Source organism: Aythya ferina (assembly GCF_964211825.1).
Source record: "Aythya ferina genome assembly, chromosome: 2".
In the NCBI taxonomy this organism is placed as follows: domain Eukaryota; kingdom Metazoa; phylum Chordata; class Aves; order Anseriformes; family Anatidae; genus Aythya; species Aythya ferina.
The window spans coordinates 59,354,954-59,377,773 of NC_140297.1; the positions used below are offsets into that span (position 1 = coordinate 59,354,954).

Below are 22,820 nucleotides of genomic sequence, written 5' to 3' on the forward strand. Positions count from 1 at the left end.
ATTCTTTTTTTTTTTTTTTTGGGTGGGGGGGGAGCAGTGGGGGAGGGAGGCTATGTGAATTGCCATAGCCAGGACTTGAAAAAAAAAGACTACATACTGACATACTGAAAACTTTTCAACTGATGATGAGTTAATGCACATCAGATGCTCACTCCTCAGTAAGTCTCCCACATGCTCAGGACCACAGTAAGCATGATGCAAACTTACAACTTTTGTGTCAGTGGGAAAGGTACATTACCTCACCTTTTCCATGATTCATAAATAAATAAATAATCTGTCAAAGCCTTCAGAGTGGAAAGTATACTGCTGGGCACAGCCCACCCATTCTGCTGTGTCCGCCAACTGGAACTGCCATACTGCTCATGCAGTGAATATTATTCAATTGCATTAAACAGTATCAAAGATTTCTCTCCTATTTTGAAAGAGTTTAATAAGTGTAATCTCATTACCAACTAGACAAAGTAAATTGGGAGAAATACTGTTTATTTTCCGCAGAGCAAAAGCAATTATAAAAATACAGAGGGAACTGCACCTTTTCAGACTTCTATGTAAAAGTATCCTGCTACAATAATACACTTTACTATAACAATTTACCTCATTTTTCATTTCTTCTTATCAAGAACAAGGATTTTAATGGCAACAAGTTTCTTAGGCTGAGAAGCATTTACCCTAAAACACCTTTTTTTTTTTCCTTAAATTCTCTCTCTCTTTTAATCTGTAACAATCTGGCCTGATTTTGAGAAACAGAACACTGACAGCTTCTGCCGATTTCAGCAAAGACTGAGGATGTGTTTTGCTTACAGTTTCCTCAAATTCACTTTATTAGTTGGTCTAAAAAACTATCACCTTCCCATGTCTCTAAGAATCTGGTGCTCAACCCTCTTGCAGATGCCATTGAACTAATTTAACTCACCATGGATATTTTGCTGAAGTCTATAAAATACCTGGCTCTTCCACAGACTAACTACAGCCTGAATCTCCTAAACTTTAGGAACGAATCTATTCCAAGAGATACTTCTATAGTTCATTGAAGACTGATAATAGCTCATGTTTTCTCCTGCCTTCTTTAACTAGTCGATCCCCAGTTTGCCCAGAGAGAGAATCATATCCCTGAACAGATACACTCAAGTGTAATGCTAGAGGAAACATACAGCCATGGAAAAGAACACATGTGGCTTCCACGCTACTCTTTCAGAAAAGCTAAGGCAAGATATTCTATATTTTTTAATAGAAATAATATATAAAATACAAAGTGGTAAATGTTGTTCCCAGGAAGAATGCAAGAGGAAAAAAGAAAAAGAAAGGAAATAAAAATAAAAATATAAATTAAAATTAAAAGACATACCCAGCTTCCCCACAAAGATGCCTTTTCACGGCTTTCACATTATCTATATCCATACCAAAGTAGATTCTGCAATGGGTCCTGCAACTGACACATCAAAAATTATGGCTCTGATTCAGGAAAGATTTAGACCATCACCATTCAGCTAAGCACTTAAGTATTTTAAGTAGATGCTGAAAATCCTGTTAAAGTTATGGACAAGCAAAAGCAATTTTATTGAACAGTGAATTGTTGACTTGAGTGAAACTTATAAGGATACATTTATTTTTTTTTAGAATTAACATCCTCCCTCATCTGAAAACAAGACCATGAATAACGTACAAGACTGGGAATCAATGATGACAATACATGAAGTGTCAGAGGAAAAAGGAGCGATTTATCTTGATAATCTGCAGGAAAACCTGAATAACTAACCACTGCCAAAAGTACCAGATGCACAACTTTGCATAAATGCAATAGAAATTGGAGAACCATAAGATAATGATGATTTCAGCTTCAGAAATGTGATACAGGGAATGCACATCCACAGAAAAGCCTGCACTGTAGCTGCAGGACAACTAAATATACCCCGTCTTTGCACTAGGGTAGGCAAAAATGGTACCTGGCCAGCATGTGTGGTGGCTGAGTGATTTTTTAGATTACAGTTGGGAACTAATATACATTGCAATTGCTCCCTGAAGTTGAAACACAAACAGTAAAGGGTGCATACATATTCAGTCCCCAGCTGTGAGACTATATTATATAGGTCACCTATGGTATTATATAGGACATCTATGTAACAGTGCATCATTAGAGCAGCAGCCTTCACATCTAAATCACACTACATTGCAGCAGTGAAGTTTCATGAAGATCAAGTTCAGCTTTGTGAAATGTTTGAGTTACCCTTCAGGAGGAATACAGGACTTACAAGGGAAAAGGCCACAGCAAAACCAGGACCATTACCTGGTTATGAATCTGTGCCTCTAAACTCCATCTAATTGGAAAGAAAACTCTCAACATAAGTTTTCACCCCTGAAGGTTTTTGATATTGCAGCCTTGGACCTGCCCATTCCAGAAATGCCAGATTTAGCAAGCCATTAAATCTGAAGAAGAAAGATCACAAGAGAGGAGAGGAAGACACTCTTCACCTAACCAAATTCACCCTGATACCTGGAAAATTTATTCCATGTTGGAAAACATTATTTAATTTTAATTAATGTACATTTCTAAGAAAAACAGAGGAAGTTAAATTTTAAACTATTTGATATGATGCGTACACACAAAGTTTTGAAAAACACAGGTCTAGTTCTTATCTATTTTTTCCAATTACAGCAAAAAAAATCATACAAAAATAATAAAACTGTAAGTAACTCCGGCTCATGAATTTACTTATAGTGAAAACTGAAGCAACTTGAGTATTTGTAAAAGAAACTAAGTTTTCTTTCTTCAATGACTTCCAAAATTCTGTGAATGAAATATTAGCATTCAGCAATGTGGATTCTTCTCTTGCAAATATACTGCTCAGGAAGTACCTTGTTAGCAATTAGTGAGATCATATGTAATGATCTACACGTTAAAAAATAAAATAAATGCCCAAGACAGATTACAGATGTAACAATACAGACATTACCAAGCCAAGAAAACAATGAAGGAGCCCTGTGTTCTTTCACAGGCATTTTGTATTTCAATTTACATCCTTATCCATAGGTTAGATTCCGCTCACGGCAGCATCAGAACAGGAATGTCTCCAAATGGTTAGGTTTGAACAGGCTACCTCAGAAGGAAATCCAGTTGAAAAACTTAAGCAAGAACACTTTTCTAGAAAAGCTGTAATTTACATTCTGTTTCATACCTGGGCTATGTAAAATGGGGTCAACGCACAAACAAGCGCTGCTTTCTCCATTGGTTTTCATCTCATGAATGCTGCAGCACCAAGTATGACTAATTTAGCTGAAAACAGAGAAAGTGGTAATAACACCCAGGCCCCTGCTCTAATGCACAACTGGAACCCAGCAGCAAGGAACACAGAATATGGGTGGTACTTCCCTGCTTTGCTGCTGTGCCACCAGAAAGCTCTGTGTACAGCAGCAGGAAGGCTGCCAGAAGGCTAAGGGAGAAAGCAGGCTGAATTTCTGCCAGCTAATGAATCTATCCTTTTATGCTAATTGTCCTAATAGAGAAGCAAGTGAGGTGCCAACAGATGAACCCTTGGTGCCTTCCCGATTCAGTGGGACAAAACATCTCCTACAAAGTGGTTCTGGAGACTACCAATGGGCACCACCTCCCTCTGCTTCTATTCTCCAAATCCTTGTTCCATGTTACTAGTCCAGCCAAGGCTGGTCCCTGATGCTGTACACTGGTACAGCACATGGCAATGGGTGGAGGCTTCATTTCTTGCCATTAATGTAGCTCTTAGAGTTCATAAAATCCCAACACCTCTGCAAGAAATTTTACTGTGGCTCTTCTATACCAATTACATGCTGCAAATGTTAAGCTTTGAACTTTGCTGTCAGGGGAAAAAATAAATAAATAAATAAATAAAAACTATTTTAAAACCAGCTGCATTTTCCAATTCCTCTACCAACCAACATGTTCTGTAAGCCTGGCCATGTTATAGCAGTCATCATGTTACACTCACTGGGAATATGCCTAAGCATACATATGTACATGCATGTTTAAATGCATACACACACACCAAAGCTATAATACATGTGTAAATTTCATTCTTGTATTTACTCATTTGCTGTAAGCACCATTCCTAATGGAAAATAGACCATGTCTCCTTTTCAAGGGAATGATTAGGACCACATGTTTCACTGACTGTTATGTTGAGGACTTCGAAGATGTTTTCGAAACCAAATTACTAACAGCATACTAAACTTATTTCCCTGGTGAAAACCACTGGCTACTAACTTAGCGAATATGAATACGTTTGTCCCTAAACATACAGGTAATCATCATATAAAGCCAGAGGCCTAAAATGAGTATGTATGGGGCAGAAGAGACCAAGGTTCATATGCAATAGTAACATATTCTATAACCAAATGACTTTGTTTATCTGAGAAACCCAGTATTACATCAGTTTTCCTAAAGAGAATATAAACAGCACATTTTTGAAGAAACGGTTACTTAATGTGCAACTTGTCACCACTATCAGCTTTAACATAATAAAATACATGTGGAAAATCCCTTGAAGCAAACCTTCTGCAAAGCAGATTCTTCTCCAGTCTGGGTCAGAGGGTGTGTATGTCTATGAAGGAAATGCTATCTCTCTGTCTTTCACACACCCACTCACTGTAGGTCATGCAGCAGAGCTCACTGTTGTGATGTGTCTGCTGTATGCGTGGCATCAACTCCTTGAGGTAAAGAAATTGCTGTTGTTTCTTGGAGAGCATCTGTGCCTTGTAAAGAAAACCAGCAAAACACACTTCAGCATATTAAATAGCAGCACTCATTGAAATTTCAACCCAGGATCTCAGAAGTACTTTGCAGACAATGACTAAAGCATGTTTTAGCAAGGTAAATATTACTATCCATATTTTGTAAATATGGAAACCACAGCACAACCTAGCTGAATAATTTAACCAAAGTCACTCCAAAGGCCTATAAGAAGTGACAAGTGTTATAATCAAGCCCTAGACCCTCTAATTTTGGGACCATCAGACTTCTACAATTAAGTCTGGATAAATGTTTGCACAACCTGGTCTTGCAAGGTTCCAAATGTCCCCTGGCCAGAGATAAAGCTTCTCATCTCTCTTGGACTCTATGATCAGTACTGCTCATATGCCAAGAGCAGGCAAGTAGGACAGTTTACTCCAAATTCTATTTTAAGAGGTTAAAGGAAATTTTACAGTAAGTACCTTTGCATTTGCAGTAGACTAGATAATTCCTGTGCAGCACCCTGCAGAACCACTCTTTTTTTTTTTTTTTTTTTTTTTAAAAGAAAAAGAAAAAAGTAAGCAAACCTTAGTCCAGCCTGATAAACACTCTGGCATAGTTGTCAAGAAGATTTTGACAATGCAACTTTTATACTATAGCTTTGTCCTATAAGAAAAGGTTGATAAACTACAAATTCTGAGATGCAGAAGTCATAAATATTAATTAGAAGGCAACCGTGAAACCTGATTTCTTTTAATTTCATACCTTTAATGCTAAATCAAAAAATCCATCTGTAAGCCATTCTAGTATATTCTCTCACAGTATCATAAATTTTGAAACTTCAAATTATTGTGCCCATATAACTGTTCTCAAGGTTTATGTCAGAACTAATATAAACTTATATAAACTTTGATTAAACTTTCTTTAATCAAAAAGTGATATAGCTGAAAATATTAAGTGACAAAGAAAATAGATGAGGAGCTATACAGATACACAAATTTTCCATTTACACATGGCAAATAAGTTATTTAATGTCATTAAAGAATTATTTTTGCAGTCTGAGTTGATAATTCTTTTCATTATGCAACAGAGTCTATCTCAAAACTGCTGACAAAAGAGTTATTGGTGAGCAGCAGTAATGGGTTAAAAAAAAGATGGTATGCTATTAGATAAACCTGTTACAGGTTTGCATCTGAAAGTCATAACATAACATTTTATTTCATGTGTCACTGTGACAGAAGGTTTTCAAGGCAGAGTTCTTGAAACTGCAAGATGTTAAACAGATGTACTGTACAGCCTTCCAGATTTAAATCATGAGAACTGCATTTGCAGCCTGTGTGTTGTATCCCCATTTTTTTCCCCTTATCAGCTTTGGATACTTTAAATAAAACCGTCTGTTTTATGCACTTTTTTATTTTATGTAATGGACCCTAAAAAAAAACTTTCCCCCCACCCCCCTTCTCCACTCTTTTCTTTTTAATTCAGACTAGTAAAAGTTATTCAAAATACATCCTTTAGGCAGGGAAATCTCTCCCTTTTTCCTTATTCTGCAGGTGCTGGCAACCCAAACCAATTTGTTAGTGTAAAAAAGTCATCCACTGTAGGAATAAGCACAAAAGACAGCTAAAAGAAGAAATAAATAAAAACAGACCTGCTGAAAATACAGATTGAACATGCCTCTAAACTACTTAAATATTGATAGTCCCCTACCTTTTCGGTTTCAACTGTTACTTGCACTCTGGCAAAACTCTGCTTAGAAATGTTTGCATAGTCATGCATTTAGCTTTCCTGCCTAGTCAAGTGCCAGCATTTGTGTCCTTTGGCACAATTAACACAACCATACTTTAAATACATTGTTAGAATCAGAGTCATTTTGTTGAGCAGGTATCTTGAAGTCTTTCAGTCCAAATTCTTTGCGTAAGCAGGGCCAACTTTAAAGTCAGGTAAAGCTTCAAGTTCATTCACTTATTGACCATCTCCTGAGGATGGAGATTTCACAACTTCTCTAATCCAAAACCTCATCATCCCTACTGTGATTTTTTTCTTCCTTGTTTGTAATCAGAATTTCCCTTGCTGCAATTTGTTCATCATCTCTCCTCCTGTCAACATGCACTCTTGATGCTGCAACTGTACTATTTCAATGCAGCATGGAATTAGAATTTCTCACAATGACACACTGTTTTCTCATGTTCAGTTTTTAGTCCACAAGGATCAAGTCTTCATCTGCAAAGCTCATTTCTACCCTGTCAATCTCTAACCTGTTTTGTAGAATGTAGTTTTTCTATCTCACCTCAGGTAGTGGGCTTCATATCTGTTTGTTTGTTTTTGTTTGCTAGTTTTTTTTTTGGTTGGTTGATTTTTTTTTTTATTATTATTATTTTTTTTTGAACTTCATGAGGTTTCTGTTAGCCCATTCATCCAACCTTTGAAGGTTCCTCTGAATGGCAGTCCTACCCTCCAACTACTCTCCCCAGACTGGTGTCATGTGCAAACTCACTGAGGTTCACTCTGTCACATTCTTCAGGTCATTAATGAAGTGGTTAAACAGTATTGGCCCCATCACAGACTTAAGGAAAACAAGACTACTGTATATTCCATAGGGTATATAAAGGCTGAATACACAAACTGTACTGCATATTCCATGAAGCACTGCATGAAATAAATGAAGTTTTCAATTAGTAAAAAAAAATAATTCACTAAATTGCACAAATAATTTTATGGTAGTCAGCACAGTACAACAGCTAGAACTCACACTACACCATAGTAGCATTTATGGTTTTTTTTCGCATCGATGTGTATCTTTTAATTGACGTTGCTCATATTGCCCTGGGGTATTCAGAGAATATGCTTACAAAGAAATGTAGCACATAAAAGAACAGACGAAACACATTCCTTGATCTAACGAATTTAAAATATATCTTAAGAAAACATGTTAAACTAAGATTGTGTATCAGCCATCACACCAGAGAATTGAGAGAATGCATCAAGATATTGAAACTGAAATTATTTCCCGATCTGCCAAAAGTGAAAGACCAATATAATTTTCACAGTGAGAAGCAGGAATAGGAACTGACATTTCCAGCAGAGGACAAAAAAAGATTAGGTATAAATGGATGAACATCATAGCATCCAGTTCTGAAAGAATACAGAACAGCATCACCATCAAAAAATTAAACCAATCAGAATTAGTGGTCAGAGGGAAAAAAAAAAAAAAAAAAAAAAAAAAAATTGTCCTCAATATGAACAGGAAGAACAGATCTTGTTTAGAATTCATGACATGTTTGAACTGAACCAAAGACAAGCATTCATAGATCCCTTCTGTGAACTACTTCTAGACTTATTCCATAGATTCTCTCCTTGCTCTGCTTTTCCAGAGTAGCCAGTGGTAGGTATCGTGCAGTTTTCAGCTTTTCAGTGTGCAGTTCATTAGATCAAAAAAAAAAGAATGACTGAAATTAGTTCAACCTCAGCACTGATATCATTCCTCTTTTGGGGGACCATATTGATTTTTATGCTATTAAAAAATTCTATCTTAAAAGTATCATAGGCTTAATAGCATAGCATAATTATTACACTGATCATGTTTTTGAGTGAACGGAAGCATTTCTTCATATCTCTCTTCTGATCTGGGATACAGCATATCTAATAGAAAATACTTAATGGTCTCTTTAATTGAGCTTAGCAATATAGTTAAGTGGAGGGCTTGTTAGTGTTAGGTCAGAGGTTGGACTCAGTGATCTTGAGGTCTCTTCCAACCTAGACAATTCTGTGATTCTCTGATTAATATTTTGTTCACATTTAAGCTTTTGACAATATTTTAATCTAGTTAGTGAATTCAATACAAATAACAAATCATTTAATTTGTACTAGAACCACTCTTCTTATGAAGAATTCACCAGAGAAGCCCAATTTTATATAGTATAATTGTCTTATTGAAAATAATAAGGCCTAAGAGAATTAAAAAAAAAAAAAAAAAAAAAAATCTCCACTACTTTTAAGCCATATTTTCCCTGTCAGAAGAAAGTCAGTCAAGACCATACATTAATTTGTTCAAGGAAGCAGTAAATAAATGTTTATCTGTTGAATACTTCTTTGCTAGGAAGGATTTGTGACAGTATGAAGCTATACACATGAGCAAAAATGTTTTGCTTTAGTTAACAGAAAACATTGTTAGATGAGCAAATGTACTTAGTATTTTGCTTTCCTGAGAGGTGCTGCAGTGACTTGAAGACAGAGTAGTAAGTGGGACAGGGAAGAATGTTGTCATTTGGATGAAACAACTGAAACATGCAGCCACTAAACAGAGAAAACAATGGGTATTACCAATTATAGTGATCTCCCTGTTCTTATTTTTATCACTCTGTAACTTTTTAAGGGATTTTGAATAAATGCTAAAGTTAGAGGCAAAACAGCAAGAACATAAAAACTTCATTTAAAATAAAGAAGAACAAGATAGTTTTCTAAGCAAGAACAAGTTTCATATTTTCTTTCATCCCCGTCATGATTTCAAATACAGCTAAATCAAGCTGCAGTCTATTTTATATGCAATTTTAGCCTCTTCCAGAATGTCAGGCAAACATGATGGTTGTTTACTAATTAACCACACACATCAAGCAGGCAAGACTTCTCTGCAGCAAGACTGCAGTCTATAATTGGTGAAGTAATTCCTAGTTCTGCTTTCTACACATAAATTTCAAACATGTAATTGCTACGTGTAGATTTTACAATTTTACAACTTTATTCATTCCCACATATAATGTGCACAAAATGCAGTAAAAATGTTCCAGACAAAAGGTAAGACAAAAACAACAAAATAAAAAACACAGCCATTTATTTTTCAAAACATAAAATAGATTTTTGAGTTCTCAGTTATCTGTTTTCACCTACTGAGTAGTCAAGGCTGAGTAATTAGCACTAAGCTTACCACACCCTCTCCAAAAAAATAGTGACCTCTATAAATGAACTGGTGATCTAGTGTAAAATACTCATGTCAAAGGATATGTCTACCCACCCAAAGGCTGTCCTACATACTGGTTACTACATCAGAGAAAAAAAGGCAAAAATGCTGTGAATTAACAAACCAACTCCATAGCCACCAGTAGAGCAGTTACACTGCTTTGTCTGTAATATACTTTTTCTTTTTAACATTTGCATCAAAATATTTTGTGTTAATTTGTAATCAAGGGCATAGCTGAAGACAAACTCTATTCATACATAAACAAGTACTGAGTTGCAATCACACCCATCAATTTACTGACCTCTGAGATTATATAGATGGTCAGCTAGAGACAGCTAGAATAGCAGCACTGGGTTCTTGATTTGACACAGGTTAAACTAATGCAAGTGCAATAATCTCAAAGAAAGTACACCTACAATATGACAAGTGCATCTGTCTTTCCTTTTGAAGCAGCTGAAAGCTTATAGCCACACAATTTAGTATGTTCAAAACAAAAAATTTCTTAAATGAATTCGAGCCAAGAAGCTTGAAAAAGTGCTTTGTATTGTAAAATGACTAACACTTCTTTCTGCACCCTTTCCTTGATGACTTGTAAAGATATAAACCATCTCCACATGCTTTCGTTTCATGTTTATTTTCCATCAGTCATATAAAAAGTGAAGTAAAATGTATACAGTGAGAATGAACATGTTTGCATTTTACTCTAAAATAAGAAAAATGACTGGATAGAGGAGTGTTCTGTAATAGCAAATATTTCACAAGGAACCTATAATTTGCTGTTATTTTTATAAGTCTGCTAGTTATATGGTATAGAGATAGATACTTACTTGATTAACAATTGCAGTGGTTTTTCTGTGCCTTTAATTTCAATTAGAATAGCAGTTTGACTAATATTTTATCTTTTTAGATTTTGAGGACATGCTCACAGGAAAAAGACATAAAGGTATGCTATTTAAATTTCCAAACATTTTGAAATTTTACCACAGAGATAATGAATGTCTTTAAAAAAAAAAAAAATTAATTGCTGCTAGTTATAGCAGCATATTTACTGGAGTTGACAGCATAGGACAGAAAAAAGGCAATTTAAAAAAATCATTCTGTATTAAGGATATATCTTCTGTGTTTCAAAACACATGACTTACTAAACCCTCAAGTACATATTCCTATTAAAGGCATGCTCTTACATCCTCAGGCCAGGAAGTTAACACTGAAAAATGCAGCAAGTCCTTACTATCAATAGGAATTGCCCTGCAAATTCTCTCTCCTTTCAAATATGTTGGTTTAGGGTAGAGAATAATGTGTAACAGAATACTGCATCAAACTTAAGTTTCCACTGGTAAATACTGTGAAACAGGATAACTTATGCATAAATACTACATACAGAAAATTCACATTGTATGTATTTAATGTTAGATTCACAAGGAAAATGTTAAAAATAAAGAATTATCAGCATGAAAAACATATAAAGATGAAAAACAATGTCATAGTAGCATTAAAGTATCTGCCTACTGCATGCTTCCAGCTTCCCTTTCTTCTGCTAGTACTTTTCAGTAGTAAGAGACATAATAAAAATATATATATAAACATATATATATATAATTTGCTACTGCAGTTCTTAACTAGAACAAATAACATAGCCCAAAACAGATGAAGAAAGTCATCAACAGATAGCTGATTCCTATGAGAAAACATACATTAAAGGTGGCAAACCTATATGATAAACTGTGCAATGTAACAGATTCCTTTATCAAAACCATGTGTTTGATGAATCTGGTACAAACAAGAAGTCAGGTTTACCTGCTGACAGCATCGAGAAAATTGAGTAGAATAATATCATAATAACTTCAGAAACTGGAAGATGCTGTCTCCCTTCAGAAAATGCTTCTTCCCAGTTCCCTGTACAAAGTAGCCCCTAATTGCAAGGGAGCATCATAACATAAATTCAGGATTTTTTTTTTTTTTTGGGGGGGGGGGGGCACACTCCTGTTCTCAGCAAGTACTATTCTCTTCTGATTTCATGAATTCTCATGGGTAAATGGAAACAGGAGAAGGTTTGTGTTTGGATTTTTTGTTGTTGCTTTTTCCACAAAATCCATTATTACAGAATTTAAACATAAAAGTTTCTCTAAAATTCAAAGTCTGTATCTTGATGATTGGAAGAGAGAATTCAGCTGTTTTAGATAAATGCATAGCCTTCACCATAACAAGGGAAGAGAAAACCTACCTCTTCCTTCCCCTCATTTGTGACCCTGTGGAAATACAGTAGTAGAAATAAAAATAAGATATGCAGATGCTAAATGGTGTTTCTGATCCTGCCCACTTTGGATTTGAATTAAGGGAAAGGCACTTCAGTTGCTTGCACCATGTCAGGGGAGCATCTGACTACATTTGGCAAAATCTTCTCTCCAAAGTTGAGCTTGGGGGAACACCAACCTTCAAACCTGTGGAGGTTGGTAGGAGACACAGCCTGCTTTTTGAAACTCCCACATATATTTGACAGCCTCAATTTCCAATGCCTAGTGTTCACCATGGATTAACTGCAGGAAGCAATATACCTCACAACTCTATGACCAAGGGCATGGACAGCTTTAGAGGAATTTTAAAACATTTTTCAAAACCAACATGTGCAGTTCTTGATTACAAAGCTGAAAATAGAATTCAAGAAGGAGAAAAGTACAAAAAAATCTGAAGTTTGAGAGCATAATCTAAAGCATATTGAGTGACACAGTATGTGCATACAAATACACCTCTTGAATACTTGTTCTCAAATATAATATTGCAAATAAATTATTTCAAGCACTTCATCAGCATTTGACAATGACTTTATAGTCTTTTTGCTTGGTTGGTGGGTTTGTATTGTTGTTTTCATTGTCTTTTTTTTTTTTTTTTTTTTTTTTTTTTAAAAGAAGCACCCTTTCTCTAATCAAAATAACCATCCTTCTGGTCAATTTGTTTTCAGAAATTACCATTTTTCCTGAATCGTATGTTAAGAAAGTATGCCCACTACCCTATAGAGATGCTAAAAAAGAGTAATAGTTTAGATGATACACTTGAATTTTAAAGCTCGTTGTCCAAACTATCTTTCTGACCAAAGAGTTGGTTAGCTTTAGAAGATTGGAGAAGTCTTCCATAGTTCTAAGTTTTCTTAAAATCCTTTTGGAGTAGTTCACATCCAGACCGTCAAGGAAGTAAAGTCATCTTTTACAGTTGAGTTCTCGTGTGCCCTTTTGTCTTGAGAAACCCTATGCAGAGGTTTAATTTCAGCATCAGGTTAATCTCACTGTATTATGGGGGTTCAGCTGAACATTGTCTGGAACCTAGAAGAAATACTCTCACACCTAGGACTTATAAGGTGTCTTATGGAACTGCCTTCCTTCTGCCACCTTGCTAACTTGTCACCATGCTAAGAAGTTTCTAAGAGGCTGCAAAGGATCATCTTGGAAATACCCAATTCTTCAGGCTAGTCAGAAAAGGAAAAGTAGCCTTTAAATTGTAATGTGGGATTTAACATCAATGTTTATATCATGGATATTGAAATAATAGAGACAAACTTCCAGTTCTTATATTTTTGTTTGTTTTGATTTCTAAAGAGTCTCTCTTTTTACCACTTGTTCTTAGAAATTAAACTGGAATGCACAGTGTAAATGTTGTCTGCTTGGCATCTCCATTTATCCTCGTGACTTTCTCATGCCATTCGTAAACTTGGCTCAAAACTCCCAAAGTATCGTTCTCTCTGTCCACCTCATGTGTGACTCAAGATCTCCACATTTAGTACTATCATTAATCATCTTCAAGCACTATTTTCACATTGAGGTGACTCTTTCTTTAGAGGAATGTTTATTTTAATAGGCCATTACACACATGCACAAGAATATAAATACATTTTCCTCTCATGTGAGCTATGATGTATTTCAGGTGTCATTCTAGACAACTAAAATTCAATTGAGTTATCCCAAAGGCCTTTTTGTAAACCTGATCAAGACTTGGAACTCTTTTTTTTCTTTTTTTTTTCTTTTTTTTTTTTTTTTTAAAGGTAACAATATACCTAGATTATTTTTCAGAACTAAAAGTTCTGAGGAGCACCCAAGATCACCAAAAATATTAGTCAAGATTTATATGTGATTCGAAAGAAGATTTACCCCTAAAACATATATTCCAAAATTATACAACTTACACAACAAATATCTAAACTGTTATAATTAAATACTACAGTTGCTAAGTAGCCAATTGAAACTGTGTGGAGAAAGTTTCAACATGTGGCTGGATGCTCAGAGTGTTGACATCCAAATGCTGTAGCCAGTTTTAAGCTTAGGATGAGTTCTTAAAAACAATGGTAATAATGCTCCTGGCCTCAGCAACCATGCACAGTGAAGAAATATTGCCTGCTTCTTTATGAACTGTCTACTTGAATCATCATAGAAACCTACACAAAACCAGTCAGGGATGAGAAGGAAAACAGCAATGACAGAGAAAGCTTCCCTGACTAATTAGTGTCTTTTTGTGGTGGTTAGAAATCTAAGTCTTAGAATATCCACTCCTACTCAGCCTACATACTTGCCTTTTCATGGCTCAAATATTCCTCCTTGTCAGCAAGAAACATAAAACTAAAACAGTATTTTTATTTTTTTAATATTACTGTGCAAGTACAATGCAAAGTGAACATGTCAGTATCTTATCTGCAGGGTGGAGGGAAAAAGAAAATTAAAAAAAAAAAAAACACTTTCTGAAATGAGTGGGTCTCCAAGACAAACTTAGGCTGATGAGAAGAGGAAATCTCATAATTATCTCATAATTTCGGGATGACAGGAAAAGCTTAGCTCAAGCCATAAGGGTTTTGAATTGAATTGAGCACTCTGAGAAAGCAATTGAAGATCAAATGATAACTAAAGCCTGATCTTCACAGTTTAGTCTCTGCAATTCCTTTTTATTTTCTTCCTTGCTGGAATACAAATATCATCATCAGAATCTCTCAAAGCAGCTACAGAAGCACAAGGTACCAAATAATTATTATCCAGATATCACTGATATTTTTATGCCTACAAAACATAATTTGCACTACAAGGATGTGTCATGCTAGTTATATTGATTACAAACCAATCTATTTGAAAGTGAACAAGACCAATCACAAAACCTTCACGGTCTCTCAGAAAGAAAGAAAAATCCAGGTTATCTTCATATGAAGTCCAAAGAGACAGGGTAGCAATTAGTTTTCAATATGTAAAAATACAATAAGAAGCTTAAAAAGTAACCCTTTGCTGGAAGCAGTTATATACTTGAAGCACATCTAAAATTCAGTCTGAAATACCAGTGTTTATTATTGACCCTACTATATGTTTTCCAAAGTAAGCAGACATCTACTTAGAAAAAAATAAAATGTTTTGAAGTAAAAAATAAATAAATAAATAAATAAAATCTCTTGCTTGACTATCTATGGTCTTGTTATTCAGTAAACCAACAGAATATATAGATACAATTTACAGACTACAGGGAAAGTAAAGAAGATCCATACTTAACCGGCCACTATTTTCCCACAATGGTTCAGCAACTGCTCAGATGAAGAAAGCTTCTACACAGTTTACTGAGTCATTTGGCCTTCAGCAGACAAACTCTCTGTTCAGGCTGCATGACTTGAAGGAATAGACAAATAGAGATATTTCCTCCCAGCCCCAAACACATAACAGACTTGATAGTCATCAAACTTTGGATAAATGCAATAACTTGCTTAATTAAAAACTCTTTTGACCTTCAATTCACACAGCTTATATGAATGAAAGTTCATGCTCTGTAAGGGATTTCTAAGAAGTTACACATTACCTAGCTCAGTACACTAAACTACATACATCTAAGGATGGATGGCGCTATCCTGACCATACTCCAGTAGAGCAAAGTTCCAAGTACAGATTCTTTGAAACCAACTGACATCAATGACCAGCAAGATCAGGAAACCAGCACATAACTCCTGCAGGGACAGAAACTACCCAAGGAGTTTTGGTGGCAAGGCTGTAACACATATTATGGATTCCTAACCATGAGACCTAACAAAGACTTTAAGGCTTAAAAAAAAATATTGTTCTGCTCTTTCGTCAAAAAGCCATGTTCAAGTTTTGCAATCTCCTTCTAGAAGGGTGTTCCCAAAAAGGCTAGGTAACCCTTCCTACCTTTAAATGGCATTGACTGAAATGTTTTTAAGCACAGCCTTTTTTTTTTTTTTTTTTTTTAAATGAGAATGGACCACTAATAAGATGCTTTTGAGATTTTTTTTTCCACTATTGAGAAATATTTGTACAACTCTTACCTTGATGGAAGTTCATACTATTTGCACATGCATAAGACATACAATTCACATATATACACACATTTTAAAAGAAATTAGAAGAGAACATTCAAAATGCTTCTATTGAGCATCATCTGCTTGCTAGCGCAGAAAAATAAAATACAAGACAAGCTTGAAGCTCATACTCAGATGACATGTTAGGCTCTTTCCTCCTTCAGTGAAGCAAATGGTATTTAAAAGAATTTCTATTTCTCATAAGTAAGGTGTAGTTGCACGCCTTACTGCAATATTTCTCACACAAGTCACACACAAGTAATTTCGCACAGGGTTATTTCTCTGGTGCTCTCATCTTAGAAGCTAACTACTAAGAAGCTAACTACTTAGAAGCTAACTACTTCATCTTTAAAATACTGCTTTTAGATGAGTCCCAGTTTCATGGCTAAGGGAGAATAGTACAGGGAAACCTAAGGGTAGAACTGCTGCATTAGGATTTTTAGATTTTTCAACAATATTATGTTTTAAAGTGACAAAAACATATTTTCAACAGTTTCATTCAGATCCATGAGAACAATTAATACTGTATATGTAGCATACAGTATCACAAGGAACATGCTCAAAATAATAAGAAGCAGCAGCACATAATTAGTGAGCAATTTTTAACACTTTGATTTAAAGGACTTTCTCAAAATCATATGTGAACTGTATGGCAGATGCAGGAAGAGATTCTTGTCTGACATTCAACTTCTATAAAAATGAAGCCTAAAACTTTTATCTAGTGTACTTAAACAATTTCTCATTTGGGTCTTAAGCAAATCTGACAGCTTTCAGCTCACAAAATACACAAAGGACCAGAATACGTGGTAACAGGTGAAAGCTCATCTTTTGCATGCACTGTCCAGGGACTCCATTGCTCATTATTCATAGCCAGCATCTCTTCCACAGCCTTAAAAAAAAAAAAAAAAAAAAAGGGGGGGGGGGGTAAGGGGGCAGCAAAAAAAGCTCATTCATGATACTGCAGTCACCTTTCTGTCCAAACCACTTTGTGGAAGAACTACTTAACTTGTTCTCTAAGAAGGGGAAGAAGAGCTCTAAGCAAAAATAAATAAATAAATAAAATAAAGTTTACAGATTTCTGTAAACTTGTTCTCAAAATATTTTATCTAAAATATTTCCAAATACAGTTCATGAGTAGGCAGACAACTATCACTGGAAATTTTAGATCAAATTATTAAATTCTGCAAAGTTATAAGCAACTGAAAATAAAATCTTAGAGTAGAAAATGCTGAGCTTCCTTCTTTATCTTTCTTACCTAAACAATAGATGTGTATTACATGTATGTACAAACCAAAGCCTACCATTAATATAAAGATAACCATATATTTTTCTTTAGAAACCCAACATATTTCAAGATGTCTCCACCATAAGCATTCTACTATTTGTTGTAAAACAAGCAGGCCAGACAAAGATATGGCATAGCGATGGACCACATTTCACCACAGGCAAAATTTAAACACTTCTATTACAATATTCCTCACACGAGAATACAAGTGATGTCTCATTCTGAGCCCTTTTTTTTGTAACATCTGGATATCAATCTCATAATTTATAAAAAGCCTGCATGATTGTGCATATGTGGAAATCACAAACTACAAAGTGTTAGAACTAGATTTTCCATTTCAGTTCTTCAAACTGTATTCCATTCCTTAATGCTTTCCACTTCAGAACAGCATCAACTTCCCTGAACTTCACACAGACCAAAAAGCCTAAAAACATTTGTAATTTGATACAAAAGAACTACTTTTGACAAAATTAAAGGTCAGGTTATGGTTTGGTGGTTGTTTTGTGTTTTTTTTTTTTCATTGCATAAAATTTAAAAATTGAAGTTAAAAAGTTGGCTTGAAACACCAAGACAAAGCCAGGCAGTACACACTTTCAACTTAGCAAAAACAAGCAGGAATAGAGCTCAAATTATGTTTCAGGACAGAATATAATTGTAGACACCTTCATGGAGATGTTTCACTTTCAATGAATTGGCATTTTTAAATAGAAAAACATTCCATTAGAATTTTTCCAACCAGTTTTAGTACTTAATAGACACATGTAAAATTTAATTCCTCTCTTTCTCTTGTCTGTTAGGAATTACTTCCAGACACATTGTAGTACCTCGGACCTGCATCAACTGCTTTCAGTTGCAGAAAACTCTGTATGTAAAATGAAAAAAAGAAAAAAATCCCTGCAGTATTATGGAAATTAATATAATTTCATTTGACTTGGGACAGCCATCAGTGGGCCACAAAAGTCTCTTTCAACAAAGAATAACAATTAAAGACATGGTCCATAAAATCTGTCACTATATTTGGGAGGGAATGAAGGGGAACAAAAAGCAACAATCACAAAACCATCAACAGACATGCATAGGATTCTTACAAAAAAAAAAAAAAAAAAAAAAAAAAAAAAAAAAAAAACATCACTATATGTTTTGCTGTTCTATGTGTTCACAACATTGATTGTAGAAACTTTAACAGATGCTATGAAATTTTTGCCAGAATGTGTTCAAGCCATTCTGAAATTACTTCGAAAATAAGAGATGATCCAGAGGTTAATAAAAACCTACCTGTTTTCTAAGTTTCCACAAATAATAAATGTCAGATAAATTCCAGCTATCAAATATTTCAGTACTTCAGTTATCTGGTAGTTTGTCAGGTTTTTTTTTTGTTTTGTTTTGTTTTTTCTTCCTGAGGCATATTCAGAGAAATGGCTAAAGGCACTGTAATGGTCCTCTGGGACAGGAAAACTAAGGTTTCTGTAAAAAATGTTAAATTAATTTTTATAGTGATGCAAAGTCAGGGAAGAGTTGTTAAGGGATGGCCTCTTGCCACAGGGTGGAGTTTTGTTTTGGTATCCTTTTAGAGTCTGCAGGTGTTTGGCAGGAGCTGAAATCAGGGCCAGCTGTGATATTTCAGCTCCGATATTTCCCTCCCCATATTTCTCAGAAGTGATGCATCAGGGTGATGTCTTACACCTGATGTACTCAACTTGTGTGGTATGACTGTAACTGCTTTGAAAAGAGGAAAAAAGTACCACTGCATGGCTCATTTTTATTTTCGGCAAAGCAGCATTGATATAGTAATATTCATCAACACGCACTGATTTAGTCTGGTAAAACATTAGCTAACAAACTACTTATAATATTCTTGGGTTGCTCTGTTACTTCTTATACATGTCAGTCACTTGAAGTAATGACATTGTATAAGGACTGAAAAAAAAAAAAAATACGTTGCAAGAAAAAGGGAGGATAACGCTTTAAAGGAAACAAAACAACAACAACAGAAAAGCATTTATTTGCCTTGCTTAACCAGCAAAGATCTTTGTTCTTTCATAGTTAGCTGCAGTACAGCACGTACCTGTTTTTGTTTTGTTTTATCTTTTGGGAGAATTTGAATAGTTTCTCTTAAAAATTGTATTCTCTTTTAAGTTTGTTTTGTTTGGAAAACCTCAAACCACACTGTATTTCATACACATGTTCCCCAGGGTATGCTAAATAGGACCATACTGAGGTCACTAGTAAGTTTTTAAAACGTTTTAAGAATTCCTTTAATGTTTTGTACTATCTTGGCCTGGTTAAAAGAACATATTTTTAAAAAATAGCTTGAAGAAGTATGACTATAAAAAGTTTCATGAAAATAGTCTATACTGTACTATTTAGAGTTCATAAGAACTTTTACAAACATTATTTCCTCCCTCTTGTTTTTAAAAAAGAGGTCTCCTCTACTACAAAATCTGCTTATCTTTCTCTCAGCCCTTTTAACTATCCATGCACAAGCACACATCTAAGCTTGTACTCCTATCCACAGACTGATTTACTTTGCAGCACTTAGCCTGTGGTATCCATTTTAGCTTCACAAATGAATAAAAGATTATAATCGGTGGGAAAAGTGGACATTTTACTCCATTCATGGAAAAAACAGTATCAGCTGGCACTCCAGCTTAGTGAAAAATTAAAAAATCCATGGTTTTTGGCAGTTCACTTGGAGTATGATTGAAACTGCTAATGATATTAACAATGTGTGCTGGGACCAAAAAACGTGTTGTTTTATCTCAGTTTATAGAAGCAGTTATACAAACCCCTCTTGGCCTTCAGGGTTCTGAAGTCCTTTTAGTTAAAATAAAATTTGAAAACACGACCCACCTGTAGGTGATTAAGTTCCGTTAGACCATTTTAGTCACCTCTTTTAGCTGGTCTTTGCTATCTCCTCAGACTTGCATGTACTTCTGTTACTCCTTTGTATTATTCCAACAGTTCCAAGGACTTCTGTCTTTGGCTGCTAACAGCTCATTTCATCCTTTGAAGCACTGCTAACAGCTGAGCTGGCATGTGCTTTGAAGACTGTTGACATGCGCATAGCACACCTTGGTAACCAATGGTGCAAGACTGCATTTATAATGAAAGACATCTACCTTACGGGTATTCAGATCTATAGATTAGGAAGATAATGGCAATAAAATAAAAAATGGCGTTGTGTTCAGATCCAGTTCTGCTGATAACACTTAAAATGGAAGAAATCAACAAAATCTAAGCACCATCTGTTAGCAGTAGATTGAAGTTTGCCTATACTGATGTATCACCAGGTTTAGTGTAAGTATTTATACTTGTTGCTATATAGTATTATTAAGTAAAGCTATTACTCACAAGCTAAGTGGCAACTTTCTTAGAAATGCATTTTCTGATCTAAATAGAGCCTGGTAAAAACAAACAAGAAGAAACCCCACATTATAACGGGAGTGTTGTAGAGAATTATTACATCCCCATATTTAATGACTGAGCTTTACACTTAAGATTTTTCTTGTTGTGATTACAGCATGTTCTTTTTGGTGTGTGCTGTTTCTTCCTTTACATGACTGGGACTTCAGAGTGAGAAGATTCTTGGATTCCAGATCCTCAGGTGTTGAGATAGATTTCTCCTTAGTCTGTACATTGTCCCAGGGCACTCTCATGCTTTCTGAGGCTTCAGAAACCAAAATTACAGACTAGGTTATGAAAGAGCAAAGCTATGCACAAGTATGTGTGTTTATCCCAGATGCGTGCTGTCTACACAGCAGCAAAAGGATGAGCAAGTGAAGGCAGACTGGACAAGGTACAATAGAAAAAGCTGTAGTTCAGAACAAATGTGAAGGTGAAAATCTTTGCTTGAACTGGCCCTAGGTATCTGAATCCAAAGTACAGGTCAATGAGTCCTGTGAAGGTCTGAAGTGGTCACTACCAAAATAAAAATTCAAGAAGATAGCAAACTGCGCTGAAGAAACTGAGTATGCTATTCCAAATTGCTCATCTCCTGGATAGCCTCTTAGATATGTAAAGATGGAGTGGGGGGCTTAACTTTATGTGAAGTGATGTAAATATAAGAGCAATACCTTAGAGTGTCAACAAGGCTTCATATTTTGAGAAAGAAGAGGAAAGGACTGGATAGACTCTCTCCCACACACACACAATTGAACAGAAAAAGAATTGTGAGAGAATGCTTTAGGAGGTAGGCAGCATCAGAAATTAAACCTAAGTATAACATCGGACATTACCAGAAATACTGACATTTCATTTCCAACACTAATAAAAACATGGTCACTGAGTGCCATTTATTTCAAAGAAGAGCATAGAAGAGACTTTTTAAAGTAGTTTCATAAGGAGAAAAGAAAAACATACAAACAAAAATCAGTATGACTCTTAATGGGGAAAAAAAAATGAAAAACCTGCCACTATTGGAAAGCACTGTGATACCTTTCATGGACAGGTTAACTCTGACAGGTTATTTAATATTTAGATGAACTCTAAGAACAAGGTAACCACATTAATCTTTTTTTCAATTTGGAAGGTAGCAGACATGCCACAACATATGACCTTTTAAAAGCAGTCTTACAGGGCAATTGACTTTTTAATACTTGATGCAGCATCAAAAAAAAAAAAAAAAAAAAAGACTTTTTTTTTAACGTTGTCCCAAGCACAGCCAAGTCAATTAAGTTCAGAATAAAATAAAGACATTGCTGTACATTCTTCAAAGCTCAACCATAATCCCTGTGAAAATCATGAAGTGAAAAATTTGGCCCACGCATACTCTACAGCATGGTACTACATCATTTTAAGGAAAAAGAGCACATTTATCTGTGAAAGAAATTTCTGTCCTTGTGGTAGCCTTACAAATGTTCTCTTACCGTTCTAAAAGTACAGTAAACATATTTATAACAACCATTTATAGTAAACTTATTCCCTTATGACGAAGATTGATTTGCATGTTTTTGTGTTGTTCCCCCCCCCCCCCCCCCCCAGGACAACATTTGTATTTGCACTCCTGACAAACACTTCTTTTTTGGATGAGGACACACAAAAGACTGGTTCCTTCCACCCACTTCTCATGCCAATTAGTTCTCTTGTTATTTCCATTAGTAGAAATTTAATTTTAAGATTCACTGCAATATAGAAGAACTGTAAAGACTATTACACCATTCAGGACAGTATAGTTGAGTTTGTGTTAGGCCCTTTAAACTAATAATAATCCACAGTGTGAAGAGAAGGGAAGGGATCAGTGAATATGAAGATATACATATATATATTTTTTTCCCCTCCAAAACTCTAAATTCTGGTCATCTGTACTCCGTACAGAAAACTGGTTGCTTGTGGACAGCAAGAAAGTTACTTGCATGTATATATGATAGACTGATATTATGAATCTATTAGAGTTTATTTCCTTCCTTTACCAGCCATTTTTGAAAGATAGACTGCATACAAGACATAGAACACCTACAGTTTAAGGCATCATGGCGAAGTCTATGTTCCCAAGCACATAACTCATTTAGGGATCTATATTTACTTCTACTTATGCAGTATTATCGGCCTTAAA

The 22,820-nt window shown here is 35.2% G+C and overlaps 1 protein-coding gene across 9 annotated transcripts in view; it reads right to left on the minus strand.

The window, feature by feature from the left end:
- Nucleotides 1-22,820, minus strand: part of SUGCT (succinyl-CoA:glutarate-CoA transferase) — a 320,540-nt gene that overhangs the window by 158,974 nt on the left and 138,746 nt on the right. Inside the window, exon 14 of one of the 9 annotated variants that reach the window (XM_084509770.1) lies at nucleotides 20,726-20,936. The exons of the other annotated variants lie outside the window; for them this stretch is intronic. Coding sequence (XP_084365896.1) covers nucleotides 20,922-20,936 — 15 coding nt within the window. The 3' untranslated portion in view covers nucleotides 20,726-20,921. Of the gene's footprint in view, nucleotides 1-20,725; nucleotides 20,937-22,820 lie in introns of those variants that run through there. 9 annotated transcript variants of the gene reach the window in all.